This window comes from Dendropsophus ebraccatus, chromosome 1 (assembly GCF_027789765.1).
Source record: "Dendropsophus ebraccatus isolate aDenEbr1 chromosome 1, aDenEbr1.pat, whole genome shotgun sequence".
Classification (NCBI taxonomy): domain Eukaryota; kingdom Metazoa; phylum Chordata; class Amphibia; order Anura; family Hylidae; genus Dendropsophus; species Dendropsophus ebraccatus.
Window position 1 is genome coordinate 120329320 of NC_091454.1, and position 21456 is coordinate 120350775.

General features: G+C 41.3%; 1 protein-coding gene across 3 annotated transcripts in view; it reads left to right on the forward strand.

Annotated features, from left to right (window-relative positions):
• Positions 1–21456, forward strand: part of SLC26A5 (solute carrier family 26 member 5) — a 52226-nt gene that overhangs the window by 19828 nt on the left and 10942 nt on the right. Inside the window, exons 8-15 of one of the 3 annotated variants that reach the window (XR_011363949.1) lie at positions 1804–1886; positions 8685–8832; positions 13143–13256; positions 14070–14147; positions 15195–15290; positions 15638–15752; positions 17311–17417; positions 20874–20943. Coding sequence is in view for 2 of the 3 variants with exons in the window: in XM_069977851.1 (XP_069833952.1) it covers positions 1804–1886; positions 8685–8832; positions 13143–13256; positions 14070–14147; positions 15195–15290; positions 17311–17417; positions 20874–20943 (696 nt within the window). In the remaining variant the exon portion in view is untranslated. Of the gene's footprint in view, positions 1–1803; positions 1887–8684; positions 8833–13142; positions 13257–14069; positions 14148–15194; positions 15291–15637; positions 15764–17310; positions 17418–20873; positions 20944–21456 lie in introns of those variants that run through there. The other 2 variants (XM_069977851.1, XM_069977863.1) reach the window with 2 other exon arrangements.

Sequence of the window (21456 nt, forward strand, 5' to 3'; positions counted from 1 at the left end):
TCACATTATTGGACAAGGTGGAATATATGCATGGGACTCAATGTACTCAAACCCTGTTGCAGGCTGAGAACACCTCTTCTTGGTAATGTTATTTTCTGATGGCAGTGGCCTCGAAGGAATAAGTTGTGATTGTATAATTGGCCTCCAGATCCCCCGATCTCAATCCCATCTAGCGTTGATTAGTGGATTTTTGCCAGTGAGCCTTTTGATTGTAAAGTGATCCACAAATTGACAGAAAAGCTTGATTTGAAAGCAAAAAAAGTACTTAGCTTTATTCCCTTTTATTGTTTCTGCAAGGAGCTCAGGAGTGTGGAATATTAGTGCTTGTACCCACCAGCCATAGACAGAAATTACAAGCTGTCTTTCTACCATTGTGATGTTCGGTTGCAGTTTTCAAAAAGAATTACATCTGATTCATTGTATCTGAAAATCTGAAAATCTTTGACTCAAATGTGTTTAGTAGTCAAAATGAAATAAATATATAATTGATATTACAATAAAAAAGACATGTAGTGTGCAGTTTCCACATATCTCTCCTCCTTCTTATACTTCTTGTTCTATTGAGTTTGAAAAAAAAAATGCCTATATACACAAGAATATAACAACAATTTAACTGCCCCCTATAGACAAGAACATTGTTACTATACTACTGCTCTCTATACATAAGTCTAATTAATATTGTACCGATTTCATATCCTTCTATCTTATACTCCAAGCCTGTTTCGTCAAACCAACATCAGGACCAGGTGCAAAAACAAAGAACGGTTCTTTAGGTGTACTTTAGCCTATGTTTGCACATAGTAAACTACCAAAATATGGCCATAATTTTTTTATTGCAAATAAAACAATATAGGAAAAGTTAAAAAAAAAACAGCAGTTTTTGCTAAACAGATCATAAACAATGAGCATATTCATTGTTTTTGTGCCCATACTTAATTACGGACGTTATTCTCTACTGAGATCTCTACTGGTCATTTCCCCTAAGATTTCAATATTACATTGAACATACAACTGTATTTTAATCTCAAAATGATATGCTTTTATTTTCCTGTGTGTGAACATAGCCTTAACCCATTTAGAACTTAGGACGTAACTACTTTTTTTTAGCGAGTTACTGCTCAAGGACATACAGTAACGTCCTCTGATGAAACGGGCGCAGGAGCTGCGCCTTTGCCATCCCCTGTGCCGAGCGCGGATATCGGCAGTTAACCCTATAGGTGCTGCGATCAGGCTGATCGCAGCACCTATAGTGGAGAATAGAGGGACAATCTTCCCTCTATTCCTATCAGGGCCATGCAGAAGCAATCACACGGCCTCGATGGTTGCTTTGACACCAGGAGGATTCCCTGAAGCCTCCTGTGTCATAGCTATAGTGGCTAAGGCTGTTCAGCTTTGCCTGTTTTACAGGCACATTACAAAACAATGCAGATCTGCATTGCAATGTAATGTGCCTGTAATCAGGCAATCAGATAGTAATGTCCCTATGGTGGACAAATTTTGCCATTCTTTCATAAAATGTGTGGGCATTTTTCACATGAAAATTGTACGGATATCGGCCAAAGTTTACCACTAACCTAAAGTACAATATGTCACAAGAAAACACTCTCAGAATTGCTAGAATAAGTTACAATATCACAGAGGTATAACCGCATAAAGTGAGACTGGTCAGATTAAAAAAATGGGCTCTGGTCCTCAAGGTGCTATCTGGACTGGTCCTGAAAGGGTTAAATGTAGAGGTATAATATAACCTTTTTATGTTTTAACTGCTGAATTATTTTTTTATTTCATCTTGTTATTTTTAAGGTGATTATTTCAACTGGAGTTTCAGCTGGACTAAATCTAGAAAAGTCCTATGACGTAAACGTGGTTGGCAATATCCCAACTGGGTAAGATATTTTAGACTAAATATTAATCTCTGGCTTTCATCAGGGGTGGATAACTATATTTTGGCAGCCGCAATAATGTGAAGCATCAAGCATGCTAGTGTATGGGCACAAAAAGTTATTAAAGGGGTACTTTGGAGGGTTTTTATTTAAATTAATACATTGCTTTAATAACTGCTCTTGAGTGGCAGCAATAAGGGGCCATTCTGCTGCCACCAATGGTCATGTTGGGAACTGCAGGGCTATCTAGGCCCTGCAGTTTACAGACCGCATTATACAGAGCAAGTTAATGTCAGCCACCCCGTGTACTGTATATTCCTACACTACCCAGGGGAGTAGGTTGCTGCATGCTGTAAGGTATTACTGCTCACTGCTTAGCAGAGTGAGCGATGTTAGCAATAGCCCCTTGCTGTGTAGAGGCTGCCGCACACAGCAATAGTGTCGGGCAGCCTACCTCGCAGCCACTGTAAGAATATATAATACACAAACCCGAGACAAATGGTGGCAGCAGAGGGGCCTGTGTAGCTCTTACTGCTGCCACCCAACAGAAGTTGAGTAGTTCAGAAAGAAACTATATATTTATGTTAGTGCTGCAGAATCAGTAGGTGTTATACAAACAAATATTATTATTAATATTCATGAAATAATATAACTTTCTAAAAACAATGTACAGTGGTGCCTAGGATTACGAGCATAATTTGTTCTGGCACTGTTCTTGTAATCCAAATCCACTCTTAAACCAAAGCAGATTTTCCCATAAGAAATCATAGAAATGCAGACAATTGGTTCCACACCACAAAAATAATGATTTATTATTCTGAATAACATGTAATTTAGATGTAGATGTAAATGTAAAAGTAATGAAACAAACATTTAGAACCCCTGAATATGTGATATTATAATTTACTGTCCAGTAATGGAGATGATGGGAAACACAAGGGCTGACAGACACTGCAGGGAGCATGAAGGAATGAGCAGGACATATGTGGGCACATAATGCAGCACTCTGTCCAAGAAGAGAGGGGTTACAGCTATGGAGAGATTACCTGTACAGTCCTGTCCCCTGATGTGAGCCCCAGCCTGAAGTGGATCTGCGGATCTGCTATGATTTGGAAGGTGAGGGAGACTTCCTGGGTCAGAGTACAGTGCTGTAGACCCCGCTATGCAGACCATGCCCCTCCCCCACTTGCGCCCCCACCTAGTACAGGGAGCTCTTAAAGGACAAGTGCCATGAAAAACTTTTTCCCAGTAATTGAAGCACATTACAAAGTTGTATAACTCTGTAATGTGCTTCAATCACCTATCTGCCTCCCTTCCCTGTCTTTTCCCCCCTCCACCCCCCACCAGGAAGTGTCCTGACTCACACAGACCTGGTTACTGTCGTCACCGTCACCAGGCAGCTCCTTCTTGTGAGGATGAGTCATCAGCAGGAGAGCTGCTCTAGGTCCTGTTACACCAGCCTCCCCCTCCCCCTCCTTGTCAGGTGACTCTGCTTCGTCAGCTTATCTTCTCTAGTGACATGACTCCTTCACTGAGTCCATGGCAGCAGGAGAGAGGGTATGAGGGGAGGGGGGAGCTGCCTATGTGCCGGAGTCAGTCTGAGGGAAGATAAGCATGACATGTGACAAGTGATGGCTTGCAGTTGTTCAGCCAATGGGAGCTAAGCAAGCCTGTCACCTGACAAGGCAGGGGAGGGGGGAGGCTAGTGTAACAGGAGAAGGAGCTGAGAGAAGAGCTTGGTGACGGTGACGACAGTAATCAGGTCTGTGTGAGTCAGGACACTTCCTGCTGGGGGGTGGAGGGGGGAAAAGACAGGGAAGGGAGGCAGATAGGTCATTGAAGCACATTACAGAGTTATATAACTTTGTAATGTGCTTCAATTACTGGGAAAAAGGTTTTCATGGCACTTGTCCTTTAAACCAAAGCAATGCACTTAAACCAAGTCACAATTTTGAAAAACACTGAGCTCTTAAACAAAAACGCTCTTAGGCTGGGTTAACACTATGTATATTTCAGTCAGTATATGTATATTTCAGTCAGTATATTTCAGTCAGCATTGCAACCAAAACCAGGAGTGGATTAAAAACACAGAAAGGATCTGTTCACACAATGTTGAAATTGAGTGGATGGCCGCCATTTAATGGCAAATATTTGCTGTTATTTTAGAACAACGGCTGTTGTATTGAAATAATGGCAGTTATTTACTGTTATATGGCAGCCATCCACTCAATTTCAACATTGTGTGAACAGATCCTTTCTGTGTTTTTAATCCACTACTGGTTTTGGTTGCAATACTGACTGAAATATACGTAGTGTGAACCCAGCCACAGGCTATGTTCACACTACGTATATTTGAGGCTGTATGTTTGAGGCTGTATAGCAACCAAAACAAGGAGTGGATTGAAAACACATAAAGGATCTGTTCACATAATGTTGTAATTAAGTGGATGGCCGCCATATAATGGTAAATATGTGCTGTTGTTTTAAAACAACGGCTGTTGTATTGAAATAATGGAAGTTATTTACCGTTATATGGCGGCAATCCACTCAATTTAAACATTATGTGAACAGATCCTTTCTGTGTTTTCAATCCACTCCTGGTTTTGGTTGCTATGAGGACCTGACATGAGGACCAAATACAGCCTCAAATATACATAGTGTGAACCCAGCCTTAAGGTGCGTTCACACGTACAGGATCTGCAGCAGATTTGATGGCGCAGATTTGAATCTGCAGCAGATCCGCAGCAGATTTGATGGCCCAGAGTTACTTTGCATTGAATCTGCAACTTTAAATCTGCGCCATCAAATCTGCTGCAGATCCTGTACGTGTGAACGCACCCTTAAACCGAGTTACTCTTAAACCACTGTATTGGGAAAAAAAGTTAACTCTCTGGAGTACTCCTTTAAATCTGTTTGTAGTTTTTGCAGCACTCTGCACCTTTGCTATTTCGCTAATTAAAAATCTTGCCATGTCACTGTCAGAATTTTTTATAAGAGGCAGTACCCTGTAAGTGTAAGGACCTAAACAACCATCACAAAGGCCAAACTGTAATAGTTACATGTTTAGATCAGAGCAGCTCCAAATGACAGGTCTTATGGAGTGTTCTCAGCATACAGAAACTGATGGTGCCATGTACTAGGGGAAGACAAGGCCAGTCAGCAGGAGGCAGTGTGATCCTCTGGACAATGTTCTGCTGGGAAAGCAACCATGACAAGGGCCCAACTGTAGTAGTTACGTGATTAGATCAGAGTAGCTCCAAATGACCGGACCTATGGGGTGTTTTCAGGATTTCGAAACTGATGGCTTCAGGATGCACTATGATAGCACACGGCAAGCCAGCGGTAGGCAGTGTGATCCTTTTGAGCAATGTTCTGCTGGGAAAGCTTGACCTGGCATTCATATGGATGTTACTTTGCCACATACCACCTACCCAGGGCCGGCGTTAGGGGGGGGCAAAGAGGGCAGTTGCCCAGGGCCCCCATCCCCCGGGGGCCCCCTGCCCCAGTTACAGTGAGTGTTAGGTGCAGGAGCGCACAGACAGTGTCCTGCAGCCTCTGGCAGTGATCTCTGGCTGCAGCTTATGGCTGCTATCAGGGGTCACACAGAGGCTACAGGACGCTCTGCTCCGGAGTGTGTAGCTTCCCCCTCCCTTCTGTACCATGTGATTTCCTCTCTCTTCCTGGTGTGGAGCTGTCGGGACGATGGAGGAGAGGGCTGCAGTGTAAGGAGCAGAACCTCCTGCTGCTGCTGCCATGGACAAGGACAACTACACCCAGCATGCTGTTAGAGGGGGTAAGTATACTGTACATGTAGTGTGTGTATGAATGTAGGTGTATAATGGATGACTGTAGTGTCTGTTACATGTCATGTGTATAGTGTGTGGACTGGATGGTTTGGATTTGCATAATGTGTTTTTATGGATGTGTTAGAGTGTGTGTGTGTATGTATGTGTGTATATATATATATATATATATATATATATATATAATATTAGTGTGTGTGTGTATATAAGAAGCACTGCTGACTCCAAGTGTTGAGGTGAATAGACTGTAAATAGGAGCTGCAGCCATTCTCTGGTGACCACTGAGGCCGGTGATTGGCTGCAGCTCCTATGTATAGTGTATGATGATGTCACTAAGGCAACACAGTGTATTTTATTGAGAAAAAAATAAGGTGGTGGTCAGTCTATGGCGGTAATATTGGTCTGTATATAGTGTGTATAGAGAGTTATTACCGCCATAGAGTGACCGCCACATAATGACTCTTTATATACACTATATACAGACCAATATTACCGCCATAGAGTGACCGCCACATAATGCATAATGACTCTATATACACACTATATACAAACCATTATTACCGCCATAGAGTGAACGCCACATGATATTGGTCTGTATATAGTGTATATAGAGTCATTATGTGGTGATCACTCTATGGCAGTAATATTGGTCTGTATATAGTGTATATATAGTGTCATTATGCAGTGGTCAGTCTATGGCGGTAATATTGGTCTGTATATAGTGTGTATAGTGTCATTATGCAGTGGTCAGTCTATGGTGGTAAAATTGGTCTGTATATAGAGTTATTTCCGCCATAGAGTGACCGCCACATAATGACTCTTTATATTCACTATATACAGACCAATATTACCGCCATAGAGTGACCGCCACATAATGACTATATATACACTATATACAGACCAATATTACCGCCATACAGTGACCGCCACATGATATTGGTCTGTATATAGTGTGTATATAGAGTCATTATGTGGTGATCACACTATGGTGGTAATATTGGTCTGTATATGGTGTATATATGGAGTCATTATGTGGTGGTCATGGTGTGTGCTGGTCTGTATATAGAGTCATTATGTGGCGGTCAGTCTATAGTGGTAATATTGGTCTGTATATAGTGTGTATATAGAGTCATTATGCAGTGGTCACTCTATGACAGTAATATTAGTCTGTATATAGGATCATTATGTGGTGGTCACTCTATGGCAGTAATATTGATCTGTATATAGTGTATACAGAGTCATTATGCGGTGGTCAGTCTATGGCGGTAATATTGGTCTGTATATAGAGTTATTAAGCGTTGGTCACTCTATGGCGGTAATATTGGTCTGTATATAGTGTATATAGAGTTATTATGTGGTGGTCACTCTATGGCAGTAATATTGGTCTGTATATAGTGTATACAGAGTCATTATGTGATGGTCAGTCTATAGTAGTAATATTGGTCTGTATATAGTGTATATAGAATCATTATGTTGCGGTCATGGTGTGGTGCTAATATTGGCGTGTATATAGTGTCATTATGGGGCGGTCACTTTATGGTGGTAATATTGGCCTATACATAGTATGTTTTCATCAATAACGGTATGGAGGTAATATTTGGTCCTGATATAGTGATTTTTTTTATTTTATTTTTTAAAACCATGCATATAGATAGTTTTTGTGTTTACACCACTAGCGGCGGTCCCGACATGTAGCGGCGGTCCCGGCATGTAGCGGCGGTCCCGGCATGTAGCGGCGGTCCCGGCATGTAGCGGCAGTCCCGGCATGTAGCGGCAGTCCCGGCATGTAACCTTCTGAATTGACTCAATGTGACTAAGGGCCATAATACACGGAGCGAAAATTGTCCTAACCTGGCCGATATCGCTCTGTGTATATAGAGACAACAGTAATCAAATGATCATTGTCTTTTGGCAAGTGTAAAAATCATTGTCTGCTGATTGTGCGTATAACATAATAAAGCTGGTACTTACCTGATCACGTTCCCCGGTGTCCTCAGGCCTTGTCTGTTTGTTACGGCCAGTGATTGGCTGAATGGCCGATCACTTCAGAGAGAGGACCAGAAGTGAAAGCTGGGACTGGGGGATCCCACAGACAAGGCCTGAGGACACCAGGGAATGTGGTCAGGTAGTATATATCTTCATTGTTCACTATATACAGCAAGGGCTGCACACACATCACTAATGATATATATATATATATATATATATATATATATATATATAAAATCTCATCTGGCCCCATCCTCCCCATACACAGGAATGTTCGGCACAGCTGAGCGTTTCTGTGTTCTCTATAGGAGGGGTAAGCCATAGCCAGACAGATCTGATGACGGCTTGTCTCTCTGAGAACAAAGAGGTTGGATGTTGATTTTCCATCAAGCCCAACCCCATATGTCCACTGATATCATGTCAGAGGACTGTACAAAGAGCCCCATTCACCTTACACTGATGACCGAACCCACCACGAGCAGCAGGTACCACCAAAAAGTGTATGGGAACCTTAAATTGCTGCTACAATATTTCAGCATTTGGGGCCCCACCTTCAACTTTGCCCAGGGCCACATTTAGTCTAAAACCGGCCCTGCACCTACCTAAATGTTGTTGGAAACTGGTTACACTGCATCATGGCAACACTATTCCCTAATGTCAGTAACCTCTATTAGCAGGATAATGCTCTCTGTTACACAGCAAAAGGTATTCATTTTCCAGATTTTATTCTAATTGAGCATATATGGGATGTGCTGGAAAAAAACAAGTCTGATCCATGGAGACCACAACAATTTATAGGACACTTTCAGAGGTCCTTACCTTAATGGCTCAGAGCTGTTTTTATATCCTGAGAAGAACCTACACAATATTGGGCAGGTTTCCTAATACTATGGCTAACTGTGTGTTTACTGTATATGTACATATCTAAAGACAAAGACATTGCTTTTGTGTCCATCTTGGAAGGAAATGTGTCAATATTTAAAGTTTTGTTTTTTTTATTATTTTGCAGGTTTCGTCCCCCAGCTCTCCCAGATGTTAGTCTTTTCTCTGCAGTTTTTGTAGATGCATTGGCTATAGCAGTTGTTGGATTTTCCATGACTATTTCAATGGCCAAAATATTTGCACTTAAGCATGGATATGCAGTTAGTGGAAATCAGGTGGGTACGCAATAAAGCTGTTAAAGGGGTTATCCAGTGTTACAAAAACATGGCCACTTTCTTTCAGAGACAACACGACTCTGGTCTCCAGTTCAAATGCGGTTTGCAATTAAAGCAACTCTGTACCCACAATCTGCCCCCCCCCCCAAACCACTTGTACCTACAGATAGCTGATTTTAATCCAAGATCTGTCCTGGGATCCTTTTGGCAGGTAATGCAGTTATTGTGGTAAAAAAAACCTTTTAAACTTGCAGCCCTGTGCCCAACGGTCGGGGCCTAGATTGTGTATGCGTTAGGCTGGCACAACCTCTCTGTCCCTCCTCCCCACCCTCCTCATCATTAAGAATACTTCAGGCAGATTGTCTCCTATTGGATTGTTAAGACACCTGTGCAATGTTCAGACAGGAGAAAATGTTTTAGTGGCATTCCTAATGATGGAAAGGGTAGGGAGGAGGGACAGAGGGGTGGTGCAAAGTTAGGGCACAGATACTCCCGTAGGGCACAGGGCTGCAAGTTTAAAAGTTGTTTTTTAGGACAATCACCTGCCGAACGGACCCCAGGACAGATCTTGGATTAACCCCAAGATGACCCTGGGCGTACCTGTACGAACAATCACGGTCCCTGGTGCTGCATGTAGCTTGGGACCACGGCTATTAGCGGTCTGATCGCCGGGCCCGCTAATTAAGTATTCAGATGCAGCTGTCAAAGTTGACAGCTGCATCTGAATACATGCAGTGAGCCTTCCCTGGTGTCTAGTGGGTTGGAACGCCTCCCCGCGACAGTCACAGAAGGGCGATCCTTACATCCGGCTCCGGCCAGGGTCTGCGCCGTAAAGGCGCTGATCCCGGCTCAGCACTCGATTGCTTTCGGCTGTAGCAGCCGAAAGCAATCCAGTGCCTATCTCTTTGATCTATGCAGTATATACTGTATAGATCTCAATGAGAGATCAGTGTACTTATACTAGAAGTCCCTAAGGGGAACTTCTAGTATAAGTGTAAAAAAAAAAAAGTGTTATTATTAATAAAAAGCCTCCTCCCCTAATAAAAATAAAAATTGTAATAAAAAGCGATCAAAAAGCACATATGTGCAATCAAGGTACTGATAGAAAGAACACATCATGGCGCAAAAAATTACACCTCACACAGCCCCATAGACCAAAGGATAAAAGTGCTATAAGCCTGGGAATGGAGCGATTTTAAGGAACATATATTTGTTAACAATGGTTTGAATTTTTTACCATCACATAAAGCCATCACATGAAATAAAAGTTATACATGTTACATATCATTGTAATCATAATGACTTGAGAAACATATATAACAAGTCAGTTTTACCCCAGGGCGAACAGCGTAAAAACAAAAACCCTCCAAATAAAAAAAATGTGTTGTTTTTTTTTTTCAATTTCACACACATTTAATTTTTTTCTGCTTTTGCAGTGTACTTTAGGAAAAAAAATCAGCCTGTCATTGCAAAGTACAATTAGTGGCACAAAAAATAAGGGCTCATGTGGGTTTCTAGGTGAAAAAATGCAAGTGCTATAGCCTTTTAAGCACAAAGAGGAAAAAAACGGATGTGCAAAAATGCAAATTGGCCCGATCCTCTAACGTTTAAAAGCAGCTATCCGAAGATTCAAGTGGTTTGGGGGGGGGGTCAGATTTTGGGTACAGAGTCGCTTTAAGCTTCATTCAATTCAATGAAACTGTGCAGCAAAACCCCACCAAAGCTGGAGACAAGAGTAGCGCTGGATAACCCCTTTAATATTATTAAAGTAAACCTGTCATGAGTTTTGTATTTTTAAACTATTAAAAAGGCTTTTCCAACCTGATGGATTGCTCTCCAGTGGTGAGTAGGGAACACTGCCAAAAGGCTGCAGGACAACCAGGAAGAATAGGTATTATTTTTACAGCCGTTGGCCACACACCCCTACAGGTAGCGATGCACAGCTGGAAGATGATTTTTAAGCAAGTTTAAATGACTGTGATGAGATGATGATCAGCTTGATCGGTTGATTGTTGTCTTTATTATACAGAGTTAAAATACGCTGAATTGCAGCTGACAGATTTCCTTTAAGGTTGTTATTCAGGCTTAATAAACATGGCTGCTTTTTTTTCTAGAAATAGTACCACTTTTGTCTCCAGTTTAGCTGTGGTTTGGCAGATCTGGTCTATTAAAGTAAATTGAGCTTAAAGCAACTCTGTACCCACAATCTGCCCCCCCCCCCCCCCCCGCAACCACTTGTACCGTCAAATAGCTGCTTTTAATCTAAGATCTGTCTTGGTGTCCGTTCAGCAGATGGTGCAGTTATTGTCCTAAAAAACTACTTTTAGGGTACAAACCCACTTGACGTATTTGCTGCGTGAATCAGTCTTAAAAATAAGCAGGCAAAACGCAGGTTGGCTTTATACAATTGTTCTGCGTTAAAATACGCAATTGCGTATTTTTGAAGTGTGAAGCTACATGCGTTTTTCGCACAGGTTGTTAACAACTGATGCTTTGCTAACAACAAGCTTCACGCTTCAAAAATACGCAATTGCGTATTTTAACGCAGAACAATCTTATAAAGCCAACCTGCGTTTTGCCTGCTTATTTTTAAGACTGATTCACGCAGCAAATACGTCAAGTGGGTTTGTACCCTTAAACTTTCAGCCCTGTGTCAAATTGGCATGGCCTAGAGTGTGTGTGACCTAGAATTGCAACACCCCTCCATCCCTCCTTCCCGCCCTTCTCATCACTAGGAATGCCCCCAGGCAGGATTTTTCCTATTCATCATCTGTCTGAACACTGCACAGGTGCCTTAACCACCCAGCACATGCAGCGTTCACACAGGTGGTGGATAGGAGAAATTGTTCTAGGGGCATTCCTAATGATGAAGGGGGCGGGGAAGAGGGACAGAGGGGTGTCGCAATCCTAGGGCATGGGTATTCTAAGCCACACCATTTTGACACAGGGCTTCAAGTGTAAAAGTTGTTTTTTAGGACAATAACTGCATCACCTGCCGAATGGACCCCAGGACAGATCTTAGATTAAAAGCAGCTATCTGACGGTACAAGCGGTTTAGGGTGGGCAGATTGTGAGTACAGAATCACTTTAACTGTAATACTACATACAAATTGAGGACACAAGTGGTGCTGTTTTTGCAAGAAAGTAGCTGTGCTTTTTCAGTTCCTGGATAACCCCCTTTAGGTATTATTGTGCTTACCACAATCTGTTCATAAAGAAAAAAGGAACAAAAACCAGGCACAGGCGCCTTGTGTATTATTGCTCACCTAATAGCCCCTTGGGTTTTGTGAGTATCACGGGTCCCAAAGGTCTTGTAGGCAGGTTCAACTTGCTGGATAGGGGAGCACACTAATGGACTGCCAAAAAGATGTGCTCCAAAGACATTCAATATTTTAATAAGCAAAAAAGTTTAAGAAAGTAGAAGTTTAGAGTGGCAAATCTGCTATAGAAAATGTAAAAAAAAATGAGATTGTAAGCAAACCATTTGATAAATTAGTATGTACTATCTCACCATCTCTCCATGTATGGTTTAGTATTAGCCCAAGAGAGGCCATTTTCAGTGTAGATCCCTCTCCCTGAGGTTCACATTAACATGGTGAACTATTACATACAATTAATACATTTGGTATACTGACCAATACTATGCCATAGCATATAATCTTCCCATAGAGTATGCTTGAGGCAGACTCTCTATGAGAAGAATGCCGATCCGACAGGACAGAGGTAAGTATTATACCCTCGCTTGTCAGGGAAAGTCATGCTATGGGGGTCCTGATCAGTCAGTGACAGCTACTTCTCCTGTCAGAGTCTCCCTTAAACACTGCAACAGCTATAGATCGCAGCCTTTAAGGGGTTAATGACAAGCAGCGTGATTGTGGCTGCCTGTCATTATGTACAGCTCCTGGGACACTAATGTGTGTGTGTGGGACTAAAGCATCCTTGCACACACCTTAAAACCCCTTTACAGCAGGAATGTTTATATACATTTCTACTGCATGGGGCATCTGCAGTACAAATGTGTGTGTATATACTGATTGTGGACGTGAAGAAGTTAAGCAGAGACTAGCTGGATTCTGCATGCGGATCCCTAGGGCAAGGAGATAAATGCCAAGTTTTTGGGTTCAAAATGTTGCCAAACCTGAACAGTTTGGCTAATCCGCTCAACACTAGAAGTGATATTGTGAATAATACATTCTTTTTATACTTGACATCAAAGTGCTGCATAATATGATGGTGCAACATACTGTAAATCAACAATAAGTTTCTTCTACTGTTAGGGAATTACATTTCAACTGCTTTTTCGTTTTCAGGAACTCATTGCTCTAGGATTGTGCAATTCTTTTGGCTCTTTTTTCCAAACGTTTGCTGTGACTTGCTCAATGTCCCGTAGTCTCGTTCAGGAGAGCACTGGGGGTAATACACAGGTATGTGTTGTTCATGTTGGTGACATATTTGCAAAATAATTAACAGGGGGAAAAGTGTTACCACCCATATCCTGAACATAAATTGAATAAAAATGTATTGTGACTCTGTGGAGCAGAAGGCTTTAGCTCTTTTCCGCTCCCCAGACATCCCCTTTAAAGGGAAAACTATGTGCAGGTTAGAAGAATTTAACCCACTGATATCTCCCTATAGGGCTTAGGGCGCTGAGAATGAAGGTAAGTTTTTTACCTTCATCATCAGTGGGTTTTTTTGCTATTAAGAATTTAATACTACAACCCACCCGTGCACTGATTCACCCCTTGCTGCAATTCCAATGAATTAGGATAAATAGGATAGAGATTTAACTCCTCATAGCATGGAAACAGATGAAGTTAAAAAAACATACTTTTCATCCTCTGCACCCAGTAGACAATAGGGAGATATCAGCAGGTTAGATTGTTGTAACCTGATGATAGTTCCCCTTTAAAGGGGTGGTCCGAGGAGCAGAAAATGGTTGAAGCCTTCTGCTCCCCAGAGCTGAAACTTTTTCTCCCCCCTTTTTCTAAGTTGCAAACCTAATCTAATTGCTGCACCGTGTCTCTGCAATAGTCTATGAAGAAATGTCAGTCTGTGCGCACATTGTAAAAAGATATATTGATATATTCATGTACATTTCTCTAAAATGAATAATTAGTATTAAAATGCACAGACAAGATACAGAAGAGTATGCAGCTATTGAACCTTTGCACTTGAAAGCACTTTTATTACATATTGTTGGTAGAGTGGTTTTGTTAATGAATGGCATATGAAATTAGGTTGCAGGTTTGTTGTCTTCTTTTGTGGTGCTGCTGGTTATATTGGTCATTGGATACCTCTTTGAACCATTACCCCAGGTATGTAATTTTTTTGTCTTTTTTATGTGTGTAAAAAATTTTGTCTTTATTATGTGTGTAAATATAGGTAAAGTATAGACCATGTGAAAGGACCGTGGAAGGAATGATGTGAAAGTCCTATATATTGTTTGCAGGTTACAGAAAAGCCCTCTGTGCCAACCTAACACCTAAATAGGCACAGTCATAAAAACGTTTGACGTGTCACCAATGTGCTTGTCGGAATTCCCATGTGCAGAGTCTGATCTGCAGGGCCATATTTACCACTAGGCACACGTGGTCCGGTGCCTGGGGGAGGAAAAAACTTTTTTTTGTTTTTATTTTTTATAGTCTCCCGCCTTCTGTTCAGACTTGCCAATAAATCTGGTGCCTTTTTGAGGGGGGGGGGGGGGTGTTATGGTAGTCCCTAGTAATCATGTGCTGTTATCAGGATTATTGGCCATACGCCTATTGGTTACCCCATGAGGGTCTGGTTTCAGCTGCATGTGGTGACGTACAGTAAATGTGGGAACTCAGCCTAAGACTGATCAAAGATCAATATGATGATCAGAAACTAGAAAATCATGATGCTAATTGGTGAGTGAAGATGGGCCGTCTGCGGGTTTAGCGTCTAGGGCAGCAGCAGCTGGTAATACGGCCCTGCCGATGTGCACTTGGGTAATATGTATTTGTATGTAAATGACTAAGACTTTTGCAGCTATATACATTACTGCATTTACTTGTGTTAGGATATGTTTGCATGGGCAAAAACTCACCTTAATCCTCCTGAAGTTTGCTGTGCAGTTTTTCATGCCTTTTTTTATACGCTTCCATTGATTTCAATATGAACTTTCATGTAAAACTTCTCGAAAATGTGGCATGTACCTTCTTTTTCAGTGCAGTTTTTTTATTTTGGAAACTGCTTGCTTTTCTTGAACATTCCCCAATTAAATGGGGAAAATGTGTTTTCTGGCACAGGTTTTGCCTATGTGGACATACCCTAAGGGTAATTTGTTATACTTTTTTCTCTGATCAGATAATGTGAATGAAAAAATTATATTTCTGTTCTAGACAGCTTTAGCAGCTATAGTGATGGTGAACTTAAAAGGAATGTTCAAGCAGTTTGCCGATATCCCACATTTATGGAGAACAAGTCGACTAGAACTGGTAAGTGTGAACATAAATTAGCATGCTTTTAACCATTTCCACACAGACATTTTGCCACTAGTCCTCAGCTAGAGAGATTGTTAAAATTTACTTTAACAGTCTATTTTTAAGTATGTGATGTAAGGATGCAGTATCTTGCTGAACTGTTAATGAGATTGTCAGTGCACTTTGCATGGATTGATAATCTGAATTATTTATCTCAGTGGAGGGTTATTATTGAACACTAAGTAATTAAATGTGCATTTCCTGACATATGTGCATTTTTACTAACCTGACTTGTTGGCAGATATAATGACATTGTAGCTGAGCTTTATACACCTCACAGAAACTAACATTTATTTATGCAGATTGTCATAGGGAGGAGGAGTGGCTCTACAGCACTGGACTGTGAACCAGGCATCCTGGTTTCAATACCTGCTCCATGTGACCTTGGGCAAGTCACTTTATCTCCCTTTGCCTCAGGTACTTAGAATGTAAGCTCCTTGGTATTGCCTTAAAAATTGCCTTGTATTGCATATATATATTATTTTACAAGTTTAGTTTACACATTTACTAACACTACGCACCAAACATTTTGGACCAAATATAAAACTAATGTGGGCAAAAACAATGGAGCAGTTTCCCATAGCAGAAGAGGGGGGATCATTTACATTTTCTTATCCGGACCCTGTTGTATATGGAAAGCTCCGCAACTTTTTGCCTGCACTAGTCTTTTTATACATGACTCGCTGTGTATTTTTGAACATAAGAGAGAGACATTCAGTCAGAAATAGACTTAGTTGGGAGGTGAGAGGTGGCTTGCCTTATGCATTTTTTTCATACCCTCTGATTCCACTCTGCATGTCTGTTTTACTTCACATATTGCCATATCACCTAGATTTTCTTTTCACTGATTAAGGCTATGTTCACACTACGTATATTTTCGTAAAACTACAGTCTCTGTTGCCGTATATGGAATCCTGCCCGGAGTGTATACTGTCCGGCCAGGATCCCTAGCGGCGCCGCAAGAAACTGACATGTCAGTTTTCTGTGTCCGCTATTCATTGAATACAGCATACAGTATAGCAATACTGTATGAACATTGCCTAAGGGTGCATTCACACGTACAGGATCTGCAGCAGATTCAAAGGTGCAGATTTGATGCTGTGTTCAGTCATTTGGTTATACTGATATATGCAGCATCAAATCTTCCCCATCAGATCTGCTGCGCATCTGCAGTGGATCCTGTACGTGTGAACACACCCTAGAGACAGATACTAAAACGTTCTATTTTTCTAATCTATTTCTATTTTCTGGCTGTCATTTTTTAATTAAATTTTTTGTACATTGTTATGGGGGCTGCCATCTTGCCTGAGCTGTTTTTAACAGCATTTAGTGACATGATTTACAGCAAGCCTCATGGACATAGATGACAATGGACGGAGTCTGTCCCCTTGAAATGAATGTGAAACATTACTGAGCGTGCTCTGTAACCTTTGAAGAGGTCATTCCACAGGGAGCTGCTATTGTCTTATACTGGTGCTGCCTATCTGCTGGTGTCACCTGGTACTGTAATGCTGTACAGACCACTTTGTACCACTACAGACAGAACAGGAAGTCTCAGCATAGTTTTAAACCTAATGGTGAGAATGAAAACTGCAAGATTTCAGGATTGTTTTATGGAAAATGAAAAATTAGAAGAAAAAAAAATTACCAAAAATTCTTAAAACATATGTTTAATTTAAAAACCTAAAAACTTGACTTAAACAGTAGATAATTTTATGAGGACACATTCCCTTTCAAGCAAAAAAATAAAATAAAAATTACAAAAACAAAAAAACAACACCCCAATGGAAGTAGCAAACAGAAAGCACTTTTACGTGCTAATATATTTAACATGATTATACATTATGGTATTCCACATTAGTTGATATGTCAGATTGCACAGCAAGTATATTCTGTTACTTCCATTTATCATGTTAGAAACCTTTTTTTCTTTTTAAAATTCACAACAAAGTTTATTACATTCTTGCTCTTTTAGGCAATTTGGGTGGTGTCGTTTTTGGCCTCGGTTTCCCTAGGTCTTGACTACGGTCTGCTTGTTGCAGTGGCATTTGCCATCATCACAGTCATCTACCGCACACAAAGGTTTGATTCATTTATTTGCCCTTCTGGTGTAGTGCTCGTGCTAAAGTCCTGTTTACACTGAGTAGTTTTTATTATGCATTGCTGAGTAGTTGTAATGATAATTGTGTGAAGAAGAGAAATTAGAAGACAGGGTTTTTTTAACCCTTGATTTTTTTTTTATTGATCATGCCTCTGGTAAAAAAAAAATTATACTGTATATAGGAAGCACTATTAGTAAATTAAAACCTAGCTTGCAGCAAGGTTTATTTTAACAGACAATGCTGTCTAGAGCAGTGCTTCTCAATTCCAGTCCTCAGGCCTCACCAACAGGTCATGTTTTGAGGATATCCCATACAAAGAAAAGCTGTGATAATACCTGATGCACCGTGTATAATTATATCACCTGTAAAATACTAAGGAAATCCACAAAACATGACCTGTTGGTGAGGCCTGAGGACTGGAATTAAGAAGCACTGGTCTAGAGCATGGATCCAGCATCTAGAGCAGGGAAGTCAAACTCAGGCCCTCCAGCTGTTGCAAAATTACAAGTTTTAAAACAGCTAGAGGGCCTGAGTTTGACACATCTGATCTAGAGCCATCTCTAGGAAAAAGTAATGCACCTCTTTACCACCTGCACAGAACGTCCAGGAAATGTCCTGTTTATAATTTTGGTTTTTGACGTGTCTTATATTGTCATGTCCTTTGATGCTATTTAAGTGCCATACTGTAATTGGCCACTGCAACATTGTATCAATATATTGGACCATACATCACAGCCCAGGCTTGTAAATATAAGACAGAAAAAAACAATACAGAACTTAAGTATTAGAATCTTGAAACTTGCATCAGACTGCAAACACACAGGTAGTTTTTTTTATAACCTGCCACTGCAGGTTTTGTGCCAAAACCAGAAGTGGATTGAACAGAAAAGATATGCACAAGTCCTCCCTGTATTTTCTATTCCATTTGAATCCACTTCTGGATTTGGCACAAAAACTGCAGTGGCAGTTGTAAAAAAAAAAAAAAACCTGCCATGTGTGATTCCACCCTCAGGCTGTAGGTCCGTGACAGTGAACATTTAGCAAAAATATCTTGGGCTGCATCTCATACCATTTTACCGTATCGCTGCGTATTTATCGCTGCTAGTTTCTCGCACATAAATCCACAGTGATACTGATCGCTATCAAGTCAATGTATGTGTATGTCAATGTATGTGTATTACTATGTGCGAGTTTGGTGCGAATTTTACATGCGAGTTTTGATTTGCACATGATTTTTACATGCGGGTTTAACACCACAAAAAACGCAGCTACTTTCATGCGAGTTTTGTGTGATAAATACACAGTGATACAGTAGGTGTGAAGGCACCCTAATAGACATAAAGTGGGATATGTTGTGATCTCCCAGAACAGCAGCTGTGAACTCAACTCCCTGACCAGCAGGGACATCTGATTTGTTTGCTCTATATACTCTAATTGATCAAATGAGATGGCTGTATCTCGTGATCACAGGGGGTCTTAGGACCAAAACACAGTGTGATCACTAACTTTTCACTGTTAGAAGTTACTGGAAATGACCGTAATACTTAAGATATGCTTTTTTTTTAAAATACATAATTTACAGGCGATAGACTGCTATAAATTCCAGTTTATTGTCTGTCGACTGTATTACAGTGGGGGAAAAAAAGTATTTAGTCAGTCACCAATAGTGCAAGTTCTCCCACATAAAAAGATGAGAGGCGTCTGTAATTTACACCATAGGTAGACCTCAACTATGGGAGACAAAATGAGAAAACAAATCCAGAAAATCACATTGTCTGATTTTGTAAGAATTTATTTGCAAATTATGGTGGAAAATAACTATTTGGTCAGTAACAAAATTTCATCTCAATACTTTGTTATATATCCTTTGTTGGCAATGACAGAGGTCAAACGTTTTCTGTAAGTTTTCACAAGGTTGGCACACACTGTTGTTGGTATGTTGGCCCATTCCTCCAGCAGATCTCCTCTAGAGCAGTGATGTTTTGGGGCTGTCGCTTGGCAACACGGACTTTCAACTCCCTCCAAAGGTTTTCTATAGGGTTGAGATCTGGAGACTGGCTAGGCCACTCCAGGACCTTGAAATGCTTCTTACGAAGCCACTCCTTCGTTGCCCTGGTGGTGTGCTTTGGATCATTGTCATGTTGAAAGATCCATCCACGTTTCATCTTCAATGCCCTTGCTGATGGAAGGAGGTTTGCACTCAAAATCTCACGATACATGGCCCCATTCATTCTTTCATGTACCCGGATCAGTCGTCCTGGCCCCTTTGCAGAGAAACAGCCCCAAAGCATGATGTTTCCACCCCCATACTTTACAGTAGGTATGGTGTTTGATGGATGCAACTCAGTATTCTTTTTCCTCCAAACACGACAAGTTGTGTTTCTACCAAACAGTTCCACTTTGGTTTCATCAGACCATAGGACATTCTCCCAATACTCTTCTGGATCATCCAAATGCTCTCTAGCAAACTTCAGACGGGCGGCGTAGTGTGTTACTGATGGTAGGCTTTGTTACATTGGTCCCAGCTCTCTGCAGTTCATTCACTAGGTCCCCCCGCGTGGTTCTGGGATTTTTGCTCACCGTTCTTGTGATCATTTTGACCCCACGGGATGATATTTTGCGTGGAGCCCCAGATCGAGAGATTATCAGTGGTCTTGTATGTCTTCCATTTTCTAATTATTGCTCCCACAGTTGATTTTTTTCACTCCAAGCTGGTTGCCTATTGCAGATTCAGTCTTCCCAGCCTGGTGCAGGGCTACAATTTTGTTTCTGGTGTCCTTTGACAGCTCTTTGGTCTTCACCATAGTGGAGTTTGGAGTCTGACTGTTTGAGGGTGTGTTCAGGTGTCTTTTTATACTGATAACAAGTTTAAACAGGTGCAATTACTACAGGTAATGAGTGGAGGAAAGAGGAGACTCTTAAAGAAGAAGTTACAGGACTGTCAGAGCCAGAAATCTTGATTGTTTGTAGGTGACCAAATACTTATTTTCCACCATAATTTGCAAAAAAAATTCTTACAAAATCAGACAATGTGATTTTCGGGATTTGTTTTCTCATTTTGTCTCTCATAGTTGAGGTCTACCTATGATGTAAATTACAGACGCCTCTCATCTTTTTAAGTGGGAGAACTTGCACTATTGGTGACTGACTAAATACTTTTTTTTCCCCACTGTACATGAGCATTTGAGTCCTTAGGATTGTTGAACTTTTACCCTAAGGGTACAAACACACACACACCGTATCACAGCGTATGTTCTGCTGCGATACACAGCAGATTAGAGCTAAATAACTGAACACAGCATCAAATCTGCACCATCAAATCTGCTGCAGATCTGCTGTGTATCTGCTGCGTATACGGCATGTGTGTTTGTACCCTAATGGAAAACTGTGATATAAGTTTAATATGAGATGAATATGCCATTATTTTCTTTTTCAGTTCACAGTACAGAATTCTTGGACAGGTTCCAAATACAGATATATACTGTGATATAGAAGAATATGAGGAGGTATGGCTGTTACCGTAGTGTAAACCCTAGATCAACCAGGAGTTTTATTAATAGGAATTTAGCCCTGCGGGGGACGTTATTTGCTTTCTCAGTTAGTCTCTTAGGGTTCTTAACCCCTTAGCGACCCATGACGTATCTAATACGTCATGGCGCCGCGGGGGGTGTTCAGAGCGGGGTCCCGCCGGGACCCCGCTCTGAACGGCGCTGATCCCGGCTGACACGTGCAGCCAGGCAGTGCCTCTGTTAGCCGGCGCGGGTCCCGTTGCCGCGCCGGCTAATTAAGCACTTCAATGCAGCTGTCAAACCTGACAGCTGCATTGAAGGGCTTTAGACATCACATCCCTGGTGTCTAGTGGGTCGGATCTCCCCCCCACGATGCGATCGCGGGGGGGAGATCTGTTCTTCTGCCCGTGCCGGGCCTCAGCGTCGGAATGATGCTGATCCCGGCTCGGCAGTAGATTGCTATGGCCTGCAGCAGGCCATAGCAATCTATGACCGATCTCATGGATCTTT